Below are 19,117 nucleotides of genomic sequence, written 5' to 3' on the forward strand. Positions count from 1 at the left end.
ATCTCTGAGTACAGATAATGTAGTAGATGTCTCCTGCAGTCCTATGTAACACCACAGATAACACAGTGATATCTCTGAGTACAGATAATGTAGTAGATGTCACCTGCAGTCCTATGTAACACCACAGATAACACAGTGATATCTCTCTGAGTACAGATAATGTAGTATATGTCACCTGCAGTCCTATGTAACACCACAGATAACACAGTGATATCTCTGAGTACAGATAATGTAGTGGATGTCACCTGCAGTCCCATGTAACGCCACAGATAACACAGTGATATCTCTGAGTACAGATAATGTAGTAGATGTCACCTGCAGTCCTATGTAACACCACAGATCACACAGTGATATCTCTGAGTACAGATAATGTAGTAGATGTCACCTGCAGTCCTATGTAACACCACAGATAACACAGTGATATCTCTCTGAGTAGAGATAATGTAGTAGATGTCACCTGCAGTCCTATGTAACACCACAGATAACACAGTGATATCTCTGAGTACAGATAATGTAGCAGATGTCACCTGCAGTCCTATGTAACACCACAGATAACACAGTGATATCTCTGAGTACAGATAATGTAGTAGATGTCACCTGCAGTCCTATGTAACACCACAGATAACACAGTGATATCTCTGAGTACAGATAATGTAGTAGATGTCACCTGCAGTCCTATGTAACACTGCAGATAACACAGTGATATCTCTGAGTACAGATAATGTAGTAGATGTCACCTGCAGTCCTATGTAACACCACAGATAACACAGTGATATCTCTGAGTACAGATAATGTAGTAGATGTCACCTGCAGTCCTATGTAACACCACAGATAACACAGTGATATCTCTGAGTACAGATAATGTAGTAGATGTCACCCGCAGTCCTATGTAACACCACAGATAACACAGTGATATCTCTCTGACTGCAGATAATTTAGTAGATGTCACCTGCAGTCCTATGTAACACCACAGATAACACAGTGATATCTCTGAGTACAGATAATTTAGTAGATGTCACCTGCAGTCCTATGTAACACCACAGATAACACAGTGATATCTCTGAGTACAGATAATGTAGTAGATGTCACCTGCAGTCCTATGTAACACCACAGATAACACAGTGATATCTCTGAGTACAGATAATGTAGTAGATGTCACCTGCAGTCCTATGTAACACCACAGATAACACAGTGATATCTCTGAGTACAGATAATGTAGTAGATGTCACCTGCAGTCCTATGTAACACCACAGATAACACAGTGATACCTCTGAGTACAGATAATGTAGTACATGTCACCTGCAGTCCTATGTAACACCACAAATAACACAGTGATATCTCTGAGTACAGATAATGTAGTAGATGTCACCTGCAGTCCTATGTAACACCACAGATAACACAGTGATATCTCTGAGTACAGATAATGTAGTAGATGTCACCTGCAGTCCTATGTAACACCACAGATAACACAGTGATATCTCTCTGAGTACAGATAATGTAGTAGATGTCACCTGCAGTCCTATGTAACACCACAGATAACACAGTGATATCTCTGAGTACAGATAATGTAGTATATGTCACCTGCAGTCCTATGTAACACCACAGATAACACAGTGATATCTCTGAGTACAGATAATGTAGTTGATGTCACCTGCAGTCCTATGTAACACCACAGATAACACAGTGATATCTCTGAGTACAGATAATGTAGTAGATGTCACCTGCAGTCCTATGTAACACCACAGATAACACAGTGATATCTCTGAGTACAGATAATGCAGTAGATGTCACCTGCAGTCCTATGTAACACCACAGATAACACAGTGATATCTCTGAGTACAGGTAATGTAGTAGATGTCACCTGCAGTCCTATGTAACACCACAGATAACACAGTGATATCTCTGAGTACAGATAATGTAGTAGATGTCACCTGCAGTCCTATGTAACACCACAGATAACACAGTGATATCTCTGAGTACAGATAATGCAGTAGATGTCACCTGCAGTCCTATGTAACACCACAGATAACACAGTGATATCTCTGAGTACAGATAATGTAGTAGATGTCACCTGCAGTCCTATGTAACACCACAGATAACACAGTGATATCTCTGAGTACAGATAATGTAGTGGATGTCACCTGCAGTCCTATGTAACACCACAGATAACACAGTGATATCTCTGAGTACAGATAATGTAGTAGATATCACCTGCAGTCCTATGTAACACCACAGATAACACAGTGATATCTCTGAGTACAGATAATGCAGTAGATGTCACCTGCAGTCCTATGTAACACCACAGATAACACAGTGATATCTCTGAGTACAGATAATGTAGTAGATGCCACCTGCAGTCCCATGTAACACCACAGATAACACAGTGATATCTCTGAGTACAGATAATGTAGTAGATGTCACCTGCAGTCCCATGTAACACCACAGATAACACAGTGATATCTCTGAGTACAGATAATGTAGTAGATGTCACCTGCAGTCCTATGTAACACCACAGATAACACAGTGATATCTCTGAGTACAGATAATGTAGTAGATGTCACCTGCAGTCCTATGTAACACCACAGATAACACAGTGATATCTCTGAGTACAGATAATGTAGTAGATGTCACCTGCAGTCCTATGTAACACCATAGATAACACAGTGATATCTCTGAGTACAGATAATGCAGTAGATGTCACCTGCAGTCCTATGTAACACCACAGATAACACAGTGATATCTCTGAGTACAGATAATGTAGTAGATGTCACCTGCAGTCCTATGTAACACCACAGATAACACAGTGATATCTCTGAGTACAGATAATGTAGTAGATGTCACCTGCAGTCCTATGTAACACCACAGATAACACAGTGATATCTCTGAGTACAGATAATGTAGTAGATGTCACCTGCAGTCCTATGTAACACCATAGATAACACAGTGATATCTCTGAGTACAGATAATGCAGTAGATGTCACCTGCAGTCCTATGTAACACCACAGATAACACAGTGATATCTCTGAGTACAGATAATGTAGTAGATGTCATCTGCAGTCCTATGTAACACCACAGATAACAGTGATATCTCTGAGTACAGATAATGTAGTAGATGTCACCTGCAGTCCTATGTAACACCACAGATAACACAGTGATATCTGAGTACAGATAATGTAGTAGATGTCACCTGCAGTCCTATGTAACACCACAGATAACACAGTGATATCTCTGAGTACAGGTAATGTAGTAGATGTCTCCTGCAGTCCTATGTAACACCACAGATAACACAGTGATATCTCTGAGTACAGATAATGTAGTAGATGTCACCTGCAGTCCTATGTAACACCACAGATAACACAGTGATATCTCTGAGTACAGATAATGTAGTAGATGTCACCTGCAGTCCTATGTAACACCACTGATAACACAGTGATATCTCTGAGTACAGATAATGCAGTAGATGTCACCTGCAGTCCTATGTAACACCACAGATAACACAGTGATATCTCTGAGTACAGATAATGTAGTAGATGTCACCTGCAGTCCTATGTAACACCACAGATAACACAGTGATATCTCTGAGTACAGATAATGTAGTAGATGTCACCTGCAGTCCTATGTAACACCACAGATAACACAGTGATATCTCTCTGAGTACAGATAATGCAGTAGATGTCTCCTGCAGTCCTATGTAACACCACAGATAATACAGTGATATCTCTCTGAGTACAGATAATGTAGTAGATGTCACCTGCAGTCCTATGTAACACCACAGATAACACAGTGATATCTCTGAGTACAGATAATGTAGTAGATGTCACCTGCAGTCCTATGTAACACCATAGATAACACAGTGATATCTCTGAGTACAGATAATGCAGTAGATGTCACCTGCAGTCCTATGTAACACCACAGATAACACAGTGATATCTCTGAGTACAGATAATGTAGTAGATGTCACCTGCAGTCCTATGTAACACCACAGATAACACAGTGATATCTCTGAGTACAGGTAATGTAGAAGATGTCTCCTGCAGTCCTATGTAACACCACAGATAACACAGTGATATCTCTGAGTACAGATAATGTAGTAGATGTCACCTGCAGTCCCATGTAACACCACAGATAACACAGTGATATCTCTATGAGTACAGATAATGTAGTAGATGTCACCTGCAGTCCTATGTAACACCACAGATAACACAGTGATATCTCTGAGTACAGATAATGTAGTAGATGTCACCTGCAGTCCCATGTAACACCACAGATAACAGTGATATCTCTGAGTACAGATAATGTAGTAGATGTCACCTGCAGTCCTATGTAACACCACAGATAACACAGTGATATCTCTGAGTACAGATAATGTAGTAGATGTCACCTGCAGTCCTATGTAACACCACAGATAACACAGTGATATCTCTGAGTACAGATAATGTAGTAGATGTCACCTGCAGTCCTATGTAACACCATAGATAACACAGTGATATCTCTGAGTACAGATAATGTAGTAGATGTCACCTGCAGTCCTATGTAACACCACAGATAACACAGTGATATCTCTGAGTACAGATAATGTAGTAGATGTCACCTGCAGTCCTATGTAACACCACAGATAACACAGTGATATCTCTGAGTACAGATAATGTAGTAGATGTCACCTGCAGTCCTATGTAACGCCACAGATAACACAGTGATAACTCTCTGAGTACAGATAATGTAGTAGATGTCACCTGCAGTCCTATGTAACACCACAGATAACACAGTGATATCTCTGAGTACAGATAATGTAGTAGATGTCACCTGCAGTCCTATGTAACACCACAGATAACACAGTGATATCTCTGAGTACAGATAATGTAGCAGATGTCACCTGCAGTCCTATGTAACACCACAGATAACACAGTGATATCTCTGAGTACAGATAATGTAGTAGATGTCACCTGCAGTCCTATGTAACACCACAGATAACACAGTGATATCTCTGAGTACAGATAATGTAGTAGATGTCACCTGCAGTCCTATGTAACACCACAGATAACACAGTGATATCTCTGAGTACAGATAATGTAGTAGATGTCACCTGCAGTCCTATGTAACACTACAGATAACACAGTGATATCTCTGAGTACAGATAATGTAGTAGAGGTCACCTGCAGTCCTATGTAACACCACAGATAACACAGTGATATCTCTGAGTACAGATAATGGAGTAGATGTTACCTGCAGTCCTATGTAACGCCACAGATAACACAGTGATATCTCTGAGTACAGATAATGTAGTAGATGTCACCTGCAGTCCTATGTAACACCACAGATAATACAGTGATATCTCTGAGTACAGATAATGTAGTAGATGTCACCTGCAGTCCTATGTAACACCACAGATAATACAGTGATATCTCTGAGTACAGATAATGTAGTAGATGTCACCTGCAGTCCTATGTAACACCACAGATAACACAGTGATATCTCTGAGTACAGATAATGTAGTAGATGTCACCTGCAGTCCTATGTAACACCACAGATAACACAGTGATATCTCTGAGTACAGATAATGTAGTAGAGGTCACCTGCAGTCCTATGTAACACCACAGATAACACAGTGATATCTCTGAGTACAGATAATGCAGTAGATGTCACCTGCAGTCCTATGTAACACCACAGATAACACAGTGATATCTCTGAGTACAGATAATGTAGTAGATGTTACCTGCAGTCCTATGTAACGCCACAGATAACACAGTGATATCTCTGAGTACAGATAATGTAGTAGATGTCACCTGCAGTCCTATGTAACACCACAGATAATACAGTGATATCTCTGAGTACAGATAATGTAGTAGATGTCACCTGCAGTCCTATGTAACACCACAGATAACACAGTGATATCTCTGAGTACAGATAATGTAGTAGATGTCACCTGCAGTCCTATGTAACACCACAGATAACACAGTGATATCTCTGAGTACAGATAATGTAGTAGAGGTCACCTGCAGTCCTATGTAACACCACAGATAACACAGTGATATCTCTGAGTACAGATAATGTAGTAGATGTCACCTGCAGTCCTATGTAACACCACAGATAACACAGTGATATCTCTGAGTACAGATAATGTAGTAGATGTCACCTGCAGTCCTATGTAACGCCACAGATAACACAGTGATATCTCTCTGAGTACAGATAATGTAGTAGATGTCACCTGCAGTCCTATGTAACACCACAGATAACACAGTGATATCTCTGAGTACAGATAATGTAGTAGATGTCACCTGCAGTCCTATGTAACGCCACAGATAACACAGTGATATCTCTCTGAGTACAGATAATGTAGTAGATGTCACCTGCAGTCCTATGTAACACCACAGATAACACAGTGATATCTCTGAGTACAGATAATGTAGTAGATGTCACCTGCAGTCCTATGTAACACCACAGATCACACAGTGATATCTCTGAGTACAGATAATGTAGTAGATGTCACCTGCAGTCCTATGTAACACCACAGATAACACAGTGATAACTCTCTGAGTACAGATAATGTAGTAGATGTCACCTGCAGTCCTATGTAACACCACAGATAACACAGTGATATCTCTGAGTACAGATAATGTAGTAGATGTCACCTGCAGTCCTATGTAACACCACAGATAACACAGTGATATCTGAGTACAGATAATGTAGTAGATGTCACCTGCAGTCCTATGTAACACCACAGATAACACAGTGATATCTCTGAGTACAGATAATGTAGTAGATGTCACCTGCAGTCCTATGTAACACCACAGATAACACAGTGATATCTCTGAGTACAGATAATGTAGTAGATGTCCCCTGCAGTCCTATGTAACACCACAGATAACACAGTGATATCTCTCTGAGTACAGATAATGTAGTAGATGTCACCTGCAGTCCTATGTAACACCACAGATAACACAGTGATATCTCTGAGTACAGATAATGTAGTGGATGTCACCTGCAGTCCTATGTAACACCACAGATAACACAGTGATATCTCTGAGTACAGATAATGTAGTAGATGTCACCTGCAGTCCTATGTAACACCACAGATAACACAGTGATATCTCTCTGAGTACAGATAATGTAGTAGATGTCACCTGCAGTCCTATGTAACACCACAGATAACACAGTGATATCTCTGAGTACAGATAATGTAGTAGATGTCACCTGCAGTCCTATGTAACACCACAGATAACACAGTGATATCTCTGAGTACAGATAATGTAGTAGATGTCACCTGCAGTCCTATGTAACACCACAGATAACACAGTGATATCTCTGAGTACAGATAATGTAGTAGATGTCCCCTGCAGTCCTATGTAACACCACAGATAACACAGTGATATCTTTGAGTACAGATAATGTAGTAGATGTCACCGGCAGTCCTATGTAACACCACAGATAACAGTGATATCTCTGAGTACAGATAATGTAGTAGATGTCACCTGCAGTCCTATGTAACACCACAGATAACACAGTGATATCTCTGAGTACAGATAATGTAGTAGATGTCACCTGCAGTCCTATGTAACACCACAGATAATACAGTGATATCTCTGAGTACAGATAATGTAGTAGATGTCACCTGCAGTCCTATGTAACACCACAGATAACACAGTGATATCTCTGAGTACAGATAATGCAGTAGATGTCTCCTGCAGTCCTATGTAACACCACAGATAACACAGTGATATCTCTGAGTACAGATAATGTAGTAGATGTCACCTGCAGTCCTATGTAACACCACAGATAACACAGTGATATCTCTGAGTACAGATAATGTAGTAGATGTCACCTGCAGTCCTATGTAACACCACAGATAATACAGTGATATCTCTGAGTACAGATAATGTAGTAGATGTCACCTGCAGTCCTATGTAACACCACAGATAACACAATGATATCTCTGAGTACAGATAATGTAGTAGATGTCACCTGCAGTCCTATGTAACACCACAGATAACACAGTGATATCTCTGAGTACAGATAATGTAGTAGATGTCACCTGCAGTCCTATGTAACACCACAGATAACACAGTGATATCTCTGAGTACAGATAATGTAGTAGATGTCACCTGCAGTCCTATGTAACACCACAGATAACACAGTGATATCTCTCTGAGTACAGATAATGTAGTAGATGTCACCTGCAGTCCTATGTAACACCACAGATAACACAGTGATATCTCTGAGTACAGATAATGTAGTAGATGTCACCGGCAGTCCTATGTAACACCACAGATAACACAGTGATATCTTTGAGTACAGATAATGTAGTAGATGTCACCTGCAGTCCTATGTAACACCACAGATAACACAGTGATATCTCTCTGAGTACAGATAATGTAGTAGATGTCACCTGCAGTCCTATGTAACACCACAGATAACACAGTGATATCTCTCTGAGTACAGATAATGTAGTAGATGTCACCTGCAGTCCTATGTAACACCACAGATAACACAGTGATATCTCTGAGTACAGATAATGTAGTAGATGTCACCTGCAGTCCTATGTAACACCACAGATAACACAGTGATATCTCTCTGAGTACAGATAATGTAGTAGATGTCACCTGCAGTCCTATGTAACACCACAGATAACACAGTGATATCTCTCTGAGTACAGATAATGTAGTAGATGACACCTGCAGTCCTATGTAACACCACAGATAACACAGTGATATCTCTCTGAGTACAGATAATGTAGTACATGTCTCCTGCAGTCCTATGTAACACCACAGATAACACAGTGATATCTCTGAGTACAGATAATGTAGTAGATGTCACCTGCAGTCCTATGTAACACCACAGATAACAGTGATATCTCTGAGTACAGATAATGTAGTAGATGTCACCTGCAGTCCTATGTAACACCACAGATAACACAGTGATATCTCTGAGTACAGATAATGTAGTAGATGTCACCTGCAGTCCTATGTAACACCACAGATAACACAGTGATATCTCTGAGTACAGATAATGTAGTAGATGCCACCTGCAGTCCTATGTAACACCACAGATAACACAGTGATATCTCTGAGTACAGATAATGTAGTAGATGTCACCTGCAGTCCTATGTAACACCACAGATAACACAGTGAGATCTCTCTGAGTACAGATAATATAGTAGATGTCACCTGCAGTCCTATGTAACACCACAGATAACACAGTGATATCTCTCTGAGTACAGATAATGTAGTAGATGTCACCTGCAGTCCCATGTAACACCACAGATAACACAGTGATATCTCTGAGTACAGATAATGTAGTAGATGTCACCTGCAGTCCTATGTAACACCACAGATAACACAGTGATAACTCTCTGAGTACAGATAATGTAGTAGATGTCACCTGCAGTCCTATGTAACTCCACAGATAACACAGTGATATCTCTGAGTACAGATAATGTAGTAGATGTCACCTGCAGTCCTATGTAACACCACAGATAACACAGTGATAACTCTCTGAGTACAGATAATGTAGTAGATGTCACCTGCAGTCCTATGTAACTCCACAGATAACACAGTGATATCTCTGAGTACAGATAATGTAGTAGATGTCACCTGCAGTCCTATGTAACACCACAGATAACACAGTGATATCTCTGAGTACAGATAATGTAGTAGATGTCACCTGCAGTCCTATGTAACACCACAGATAACACAGTGATATCTCTGAGTACAGATAATGTAGTAGATGTCCCCTGCAGTCCTATGTAACACCACAGATAACACAGTGATATCTCTGAGTACAGATAATGTAGTAGATGTCACCTGCAGTCCTATGTAACACCACAGATAACATAGTGATATCTCTGAGTACAGATAATGTAGTAGATGTCACCTGCAGTCCTATGTAACACCACAGATAACAGTGATATCTCTGAGTACAGATAATGTAGTAGATGTCACCTGCAGTCCTATGTAACACCACAGATAACACAGTGATATCTCTGAGTACAGATAATGTAGTAGATGTCACCTGCAGTCCTATGTAACACCACAGATAACAGTGATATCTGAGTACAGATAATGTAGTAGATGTCACCTGCAGTCCTATGTAACACCACAGATAACACAGTGATATCTCTCTGAGTACAGATAATGTAGTAGATGTCTCCTGCAGTCCTATGTAACACCACAGATAACACAGTGATATCTCTGAGTACAGATAATGTAGTAGATGTCACCTGCAGTCCTATGTAACACCACAGATAACACAGTGATATCTCTGAGTACAGATAATGTAGTAGATGTCACCTGCAGTCCTATGTAACACCACAGATAACACAGTGATATCTCTGAGTATAGATAATGTAGTAGATGTCACCTGCAGTCCTATGTAACACCACAGATAACACAGTGATATCTCTGAGTATAGATAATGTAGTAGATGTCACCTGCAGTCCTATGTAACACCACAGATAACACAGTGATATCTCTCTGAGTACAGATAATGTAGTAGATGTCACCTGCAGTCCTATGTAACACCACAGATAACACAGTGATATCTCTGAGTACAGATAATGTAGTAGATGTCACCTGCAGTCCTATGTAACACCACAGATAACACAGTGATATCTCTGAGTACAGATAATGTAGTAGATGTCACCTGCAGTCCTATGTAACACCACAGATAACACAGGGATATCTCTCTGAGTATAGATAATGTAGTAGATGACACCTGCAGTCCTATGTAACACCACAGATAACACAGTGATATCTCTCTGAGTATAGATAATGTAGTAGATGACACCTGCAGTCCTATGTAACACCACAGATAACACAGTGATATCTCTGAGTACAGATAATGTAGTAGGTGTCACCTGCAGTCCTATGTAACACCACAGATAACACAGTGATATCTCTCTGAGTACAGATAATGTAGTAGATGTCACCTGCAGTCCTATGTAACACCACAGATAACACAGTGATATCTCTGAGTACAGATAATGTAGTAGATGTCACCTGCAGTCCTATGTAACACCACAGATAACACAGTGATATCTCTCTGAGTACAGATAATGTAGTAGATGTCACCTGCAGTCCTATGTAACACCACAGATAACACAGTGATATCTCTGAGTACAGATAATGTAGTAGATGTCACCTGCAGTCCTATGTAACACCACAGATAACACAGTGATATCTCTGAGTACAGATAATGTAGTAGATGTCACCTGCAGTCCTATGTAACACCACAGATAACACAGTGATATCTCTGAGTACAGATAATGTAGTAGATGTCACCTGCAGTCCTATGTAACACCACAGATAATACAGTGATATCTCTGAGTACAGATAATGTAGTAGATGTCACCTGCAGTCCTATGTAACGCCACAGATAACACAGTGATATCTCTCTGAGTACAGATAATGTAGTAGATGTCACCTGCAGTCCTATGTAACACCACAGATAACACAGTGATATCTCTGAGTACAGATAATGTAGTAGATGTCTCCTGCAGTCCTATGTAACACCACAGATAACAGTGATATCTCTGAGTATAGATAATGTAGTAGATGTCACCTGCAGTCCTATGTAACACCACAGATAACACAGTGATATCTCTGAGTACAGATAATGTAGTAGATGACACCTGCAGTCCTATGTAACACCACAGATAACACAGTGATATCTCTGAGTACAGATAATGTAGTAGGTGTCACCTGCAGTCCTATGTAACACCACAGATAACACAGTGATATCTCTCTGAGTACAGATAATGTAGTAGATGTCACCTGCAGTCCTATGTAACACCACAGATAACACAGTGATATCTCTGAGTACAGATAATGTAGTAGATGTCACCTGCAGTCCTATGTAACACCACAGATAACACAGTGATATCTCTGAGTACAGATAATGTAGTAGATGTCACCTGCAGTCCTATGTAACACCACAGATAACACAGTGATATCTCTGAGTACAGATAATGTAGTAGATGTCACCTGCAGTCCTATGTAACACCACAGATAACACAGTGATATCTCTGAGTACAGATAATGTAGTAGATGTCACCTGCAGTCCTATGTAACACCACTGATAACACAGTGATATCTCTCTGAGTACAGATAATGCAGTAGATGTCACCTGCAGTCCTATGTAACACCACAGATAATACAGTGATATCTCTGAGTACAGATAATGTAGTAGATGTCACCTGCAGTCCTATGTAACACCACAGATAACACAGTGATATCTCTGAGTACAGATAATGTAGTAGATGACACCTGCAGTCCTATGTAACACCACAGATAACACAGTGATATCTCTGAGTACAGATAATGTAGTAGGTGTCACCTGCAGTCCTATGTAACACCACAGATAACACAGTGATATCTCTCTGAGTACAGATAATGTAGTAGATGTCACCTGCAGTCCTATGTAACACCACAGATAACACAGTGATATCTCTGAGTACAGATAATGTAGTAGATGTCACCTGCAGTCCTATGTAACACCACAGATAACACAGTGATATCTCTGAGTACAGATAATGTAGTAGATGTCACCTGCAGTCCTATGTAACACCACAGATAACACAGTGATATCTCTGAGTACAGATAATGTAGTAGATGTCACCTGCAGTCCTATGTAACACCACAGATAACACAGTGATATCTCTGAGTACAGATAATGTAGTAGATGTCACCTGCAGTCCTATGTAACACCACTGATAACACAGTGATATCTCTCTGAGTACAGATAATGCAGTAGATGTCACCTGCAGTCCTATGTAACACTACAGATAACACAGTGATATCTCTGAGTACAGATAATGTAGTAGATGTCACCTGCAGTCCTATGTAACACCACAGATAACACAGTGATATCTCTGAGTACAGATAATGTAGTAGATGTCACCTGCAGTCCTATGTAACACCACAGATAATACAGTGATATCTCTGAGTACAGATAATGTAGTAGATGTCACCTGCAGTCCTATGTAACGCCACAGATAACACAGTGATATCTCTGAGTACAGATAATGTAGTAGATGTCACCTGCAGTCCTATGTAACACCACAGATAACACAGTGATATCTCTCTGAGTACAGATAATGTAGTAGATGTCACCTGCAGTCCTATGTAACACCACAGATAACACAGTGATATCTCTGAGTACAGATAATGTAGTAGATGTCTCCTGCAGTCCTATGTAACACCACAGATAACAGTGATATCTCTGAGTATAGATAATGTAGTAGATGTCACCTGCAGTCCCATGTAACACCACAGATAACACAGTGATATCTCTATGAGTACAGATAATGTAGTAGATGTCACCTGCAGTCCTATGTAACACCACACATAACACAGTGATATCTCTGAGTACAGATAATGTAGTAGATGTCACTTGCAGTCCTATGTAACACCACAGATAACACAGTGATATCTCTGAGTACAGATAATGTAGTAGATGTCACCTGCAGTCCTATGTAACACCACAGATAACACAGTGATATCTCTGAGTACAGATAATGTAGTAGATGTCACCTGCAGTCCTATGTAACACCACAGATAACACAGTGATATCTCTGAGTACAGATAATGTAGTAGATGTCACCTGCAGTCCTATGTAACACCACAGATAACACAGTGAGATCTCTGAGTACAGATAATGTAGTAGATGTCACCTGCAGTCCTATGTAACACCACAGATAACACAGTGATATCTCTGAGTACAGATAATGTAGTAGATGTCACCTGCAGTCCCATGTAACACCACAGATAACACAGTGATATCTCTGAGTACAGATAATGTAGTAGATGTCACCTGCAGTCCTATGTAACACCACAGATAACACAGTGATATCTCTCTGACTGCAGATAATTTAGTAGATGTCACCTGCAGTCCTATGTAACACCACAGATAACACAGTGATATCTCTGAGTACAGATAATGTAGTAGATGTCACCTGCAGTCCTATGTAACTCCACAGATAACACAGTGATATCTCTGAGTACAGATAATGTAGTAGATGTCACCTGCAGTCCTATGTAACACCACAGATAACACAGTGATATCTCTGAGTACAGATAATGTAGCAGATGTCACTTGCAGTCCTATGTAACACTACAGATAACACAGTGATATCTCTGAGTACAGATAATGTAGTAGATGTCACCTGCAGTCCTATGTAACACCACAGATAACACAGTGATATCTCTGAGTACAGATAATGTAGTAGATGTCACCTGCAGTCCTATGTAACACCACAGATAACACAGTGATATCTCTGAGTACAGATAATGTAGTAGATGTCACCTGCAGTCCTATGTAACACCACAGATAACACAGTGAGATCTCTGAGTACAGATAATGTAGTAGATGTCACCTGCAGTCCTATGTAACACCACAGATAACACAGTGATATCTCTGAGTACAGATAATGTAGTAGATGTCACCTGCAGTCCCATGTAACACCACAGATAACACAGTGATATCTCTGAGTACAGATAATGTAGTAGATGTCACCTGCAGTCCTATGTAACACCACAGATAACACAGTGATATCTCTCTGACTGCAGATAATTTAGTAGATGTCACCTGCAGTCCTATGTAACACCACAGATAACACAGTGATATCTCTGAGTACAGATAATGTAGTAGATGTCACCTGCAGTCCTATGTAACTCCACAGATAACACAGTGATATCTCTGAGTACAGATAATGTAGTAGATGTCACCTGCAGTCCTATGTAACACCACAGATAACACAGTGATATCTCTGAGTACAGATAATGTAGTAGATGTCACCTGCAGTCCTATGTAACTCCACAGATAACACAGTGATAGCTCTGAGTACAGATAATGTAGTAGATGTCACCTGCAGTCCTATATAACACCACAGATAACACAGTGATATCTCTCTGAGTACAGATAATTTATTTGATGACACCGGCAGTCCTATGTAACACCATAGATAACACAGTGATAGCGCTCTGAGTAAAATATGTCACCTGCAGGCTTATTTAACACCCCATCTCTGAGTGTCTGCAGTCCCATGTAAGTGGTAGTCTGTACTCTCCTCGCCATGTAGTTGCTGTATTCCGGAGCTATATTGGTTACATGGTGCTGCTTTCTATGGTATCATTGATATATTTTCTTGATACCTCGCTGACATTATCACCTTTTCATGTAACTTTATAGTGACCCTTGACGTTTGTGATATTGCTCTAGCTGCAGGCGATTCCCGGCTCTACCCTGATGATGGCGCTGTTGTATGTCTTGGTCGCATTGATGCTTCTCGCATACCTTGCAGGTGAGTTAACTGTTCAGTAATCATAGAAAACACCAACTGTCTGTCCACATTTAACCCTAGAACGCGCAAGCAATTCAATCTACCATAGAAAACAAATGACCTAGCAGGCCTGCGAGGCCCCAGGTATGCGTTCTAGGGTTAAACACCATGTAGCTGTCCTCAGCCAACCATTAAAAATCTGTCCCTGGCCAACCACCGAACATCTGTCCCTGGCCAACCATTAAAAATCTGTCCCTGGCCAACCACCGAACATCTGTCCCTGGCCAACCACCAAACATTAGTCCCTGGCCAACCACCAAACATCTGTCCCTAGCGAACCACCAAGCAGCTGTCCCTGGCCAGCCACCAAACATCTGTTCCCAGCACAACACCAAGCATCTGTCCCTGGCTAACCACCAAACATTAGTCCCTGACCAACCACCAAACATCTGTCCCTAGCGAACCAACAAACGTCTGTCCCTGGCCAGCTGCCAAACATCTGTACCTGGCTTACCACCAAGCAGCTGTCCCTGGCCAAACATAAAGAAGGTGTCCTTAGCCAACCACCAGGCATCTGTTCACAACCCACCACCAAGCAGCTGTCCTCAGACAACCCACAAACATCTGTCCCTGGCCAATCACCAAGCAGCTGTCCCTATCTAACCACAAGCATCTGTCCTAGGCCAACCACCAAGCAACTGCCCATGGCCGACCATCAAGCAGCTGTCCCAGCCAACCATCAAGGTTATGTTCCCAGCCAACCATCAAACATCTGTGCTTAACCAACTAACAATCAACTGTCCTTGGCCAAGCCACAAACATCCATCCCACCAAGCATCTGTCCCGGGCCAACTACCAAGCAGCTGTCATCATCCAACCAACAGGCCTCTGTCCCTGTCCAACTATCAAGCAGCTGTCTTCTGCCAATCACCAAGCATTTGCCTCTGGCCAACGACCAAACGTTTGCCCCTAGCACAAAGCAGCTTTATCCAGCCAACCACCAAACATCTGTCCCTGGCTAATCAAAAAGTATGTGTCCCAGCCAACAACCAAACATCTGTCCCTGACCAACCACAAAGCATTTTTTCATGGCCAAACAACTGTCCCTGGCCAACCACCAAAGCCTCTGTCCTAGGCCATCCACCAAGTATATGTCCCCAGATAACCACCAAGCATCTGTTTCCTGAAAACCACCAAGCATCAGTCCCCAACCAACCACCAAACATTTGTCCTTAACCAACTAACAATCATCTGTCCCTGGCCAACCACCAAAGAGCTTTTCCCAGCCAACCATCAAACATCTGTTTCTAGCCAATTACCAAGTATCTGTCTCAGCCGACTACCAAATATATGTTCCTGACCAACCACAAAACATGATTCTGGCCAACCATCAAGCATCTGTGTCTGGCCAACCACAAAGCATCTGTTCCTGGGCAACTACCAAGCATCTCTCCTTGGCCAATCACAAAGCATTTTTTCCTGGCCAACCCGAAAGAAACTGTCCTTGGCCAACCATCAAGCAACTGTCCAACGCAAACCACTAAGCATCTGTCCTCAGCCAACTTCCAAGCATCTGTTTCGGCCAAACACCAAGCATCAGTCCTTTACCAACCACCAAACATCTGTCCCTGGCCTACCACCAATATTTATTCCTGGCCAACCACACAGCAGATTTATCCAGCCAACTACCAAAAATCTGGCCCTGTCCATCCACAAAGCATCTGTTCCTGGCCAACCACCAAGCACCTGTCCCTGGCCAACCACCAAGCATCTGTCCTAGGCAAACCACCAAGCATATGTTCCCAACCAATCCCCAAACATCTGTCCTTAACCAACTAACAATCATCTGTCTCTGGCCAACCACCAAGCAGCTTTTCCCAGCCAACAACCAAACATGTGTCCCTGGCCAATCACCAAGTATCAGTCCCAGCCAACCACAAAGCATCTGTCCCTGGCCAACCATAAAACATCTATTCCCAGCCAATCACCAAGCTTCTGTTCCTGGCCAACCATCAAGCATCTGTCCTCAGCCAATTACCAAGCATCTGTTTCCAGACAACCATCAAGCATCTGTTTCCAGACAAACATCAAGCATCTGTTACCAGCCAATCACCAAACATCTGCCCCTGACCAATCACCAAGCATCTGTCCATGGGCAACCACAAAATATCTGTTCCTGGGTAGTCACCAAGGATCTGTCCCCAGCCAAACATGCAGCATCTGTCCTGGGCCAACCACTAAGCATCTGTCCCCGACAAATCACCAAACATCTCTTCGTGGCTAACTATCCAGCTGCTGTCCCAGTCAACCAAACATCTGTCCTCGGCCAACAACTACAAAGTATCTGTTCTCGGCCAACCACCAAGCACCTGTCCCTGGCTAACTACCAAGCATCGGTCCTAAGCCAACCACCAAGTATCTGTCCCCAGCCAACCACAAATCATCTGTCCCCAGCCAACCACCAAGCATATGTTCCCAACCAATCGTCAAACATCTGTCCTTAACCAACTAACAAGCATCTGTTTCTGGCCAACCACCAAGCAGCTTTTCCCAGACCACCACCAAACATGTGACCCTGGCCAATCACCAAGTATCTGTGCCAGCCAACTACCAAACATCTGTCTCTGATGAACAACAAAGCATCTGTTCCCAGCCAACCACAAAGCATTTGTCCCTGGCTAACCACAAATATCTATTCCCAGCCAATCACCAAGTTTCTGTTCCAGGCCAACCACCAAGCATCTGTCCTAGGCCAACCACCAATCATCTGTCCTCAGCCAACTACCAAGCATCGTTTTTGGGCCAACCAGCAAGCATCAGTCTCCGACCAACCAGCAAACATCTGTCTGACCAATTACCAAGCATTTTTATAGCTAATTACCAAGCATCTGTTTCCAGACAACTATTAAGCATCTGTTATCAGCCAATCACCAAACATCTGCCCCTGGCCAATCACCAAGCAGCTGTCCCAGGTCAACCACCAAGCATCTGTCCATGGCTAGTCACCAAGGATCTGTCCCCAGCCAACCATCAAGCATCTGTCCTGGGCCAAGCACCAAGCATCTGTCCCCGACAAATCACCAAACATCTCTTCATCGCTAACTATCCAGCTGCTGTACCAGTCAACCAAACATCTGTCCTCGGCCAACTACAAAGCATCTGTTCCCGGCCAACTACCAAGCATTTGCCACTCGCCAGCAACTATGTCTTGTATGAGACTTGTGCGAAATCTAGATTTATGCTAAACAATACATCCCTTATCTGTACCAGCTATCGACAAGTCCCTAATCTGCACCAGCAACTAACAAGTTTCTAACCCAAGTCAACAATCTACATGTCTCCAACCCTCTACAAGCCTGATCCTCTCCAACATTAATTGTTTCTATGGGTGAATGGTTAGTGCATCTTAGAAACTTGATAGTTGGCATGGAACAAGGACTTGTTATTGGTTTGTGTGGGTCAGGGTTGTAGTTGGTTCGTGAGGGTTAGAGCATTGTAGGTGGTTGATACAAGTCAGAACCTTGAGAGATGGCATGGAACAGAGACTTGTTAATAAGTCCATGACCCATGCCAACTGAAAACAAGTCTTTGATCTCTGGCAACCATTACAATTCCTACCCCTTCCCAACCTTCTCTCCGATCTCTGGCAACCATTACAATTCCTACCCCTTCCCAACCTTCTCTCCGATCTCTGGCAACCATTACAATTCCTACCCCTTCCCAACCTTCTCTCCGATCTCTGGCAACCATTAGAATTCCTACCCCTTCCCAACCTTCTCTCCGATCTCTGGCAACCATTAGAATTCCTACCCCTTCCCAAGCTTCTAAGCACCTCTCATTTACACC

General features: G+C 42.0%; 1 protein-coding gene across 1 annotated transcript in view; it reads right to left on the reverse strand.

The window, feature by feature from the left end:
• TTF2 (transcription termination factor 2) overlaps positions 1–18,840 on the reverse strand; it is a 77,616-nt gene extending 58,776 nt beyond the window's left edge. The window contains exon 1 of the mRNA XM_075337776.1: positions 18,782–18,840. Within this exon, the coding sequence (XP_075193891.1) occupies positions 18,782–18,840 (59 nt within the window). The remainder of the gene's footprint in view (positions 1–18,781) is intronic.
• Between the last annotated feature and the right edge of the window lie 277 nt (positions 18,841–19,117).

This window comes from Anomaloglossus baeobatrachus, chromosome 2, assembly GCF_048569485.1.
Source record: "Anomaloglossus baeobatrachus isolate aAnoBae1 chromosome 2, aAnoBae1.hap1, whole genome shotgun sequence".
Lineage (NCBI taxonomy): Eukaryota > Metazoa > Chordata > Amphibia > Anura > Aromobatidae > Anomaloglossus > Anomaloglossus baeobatrachus.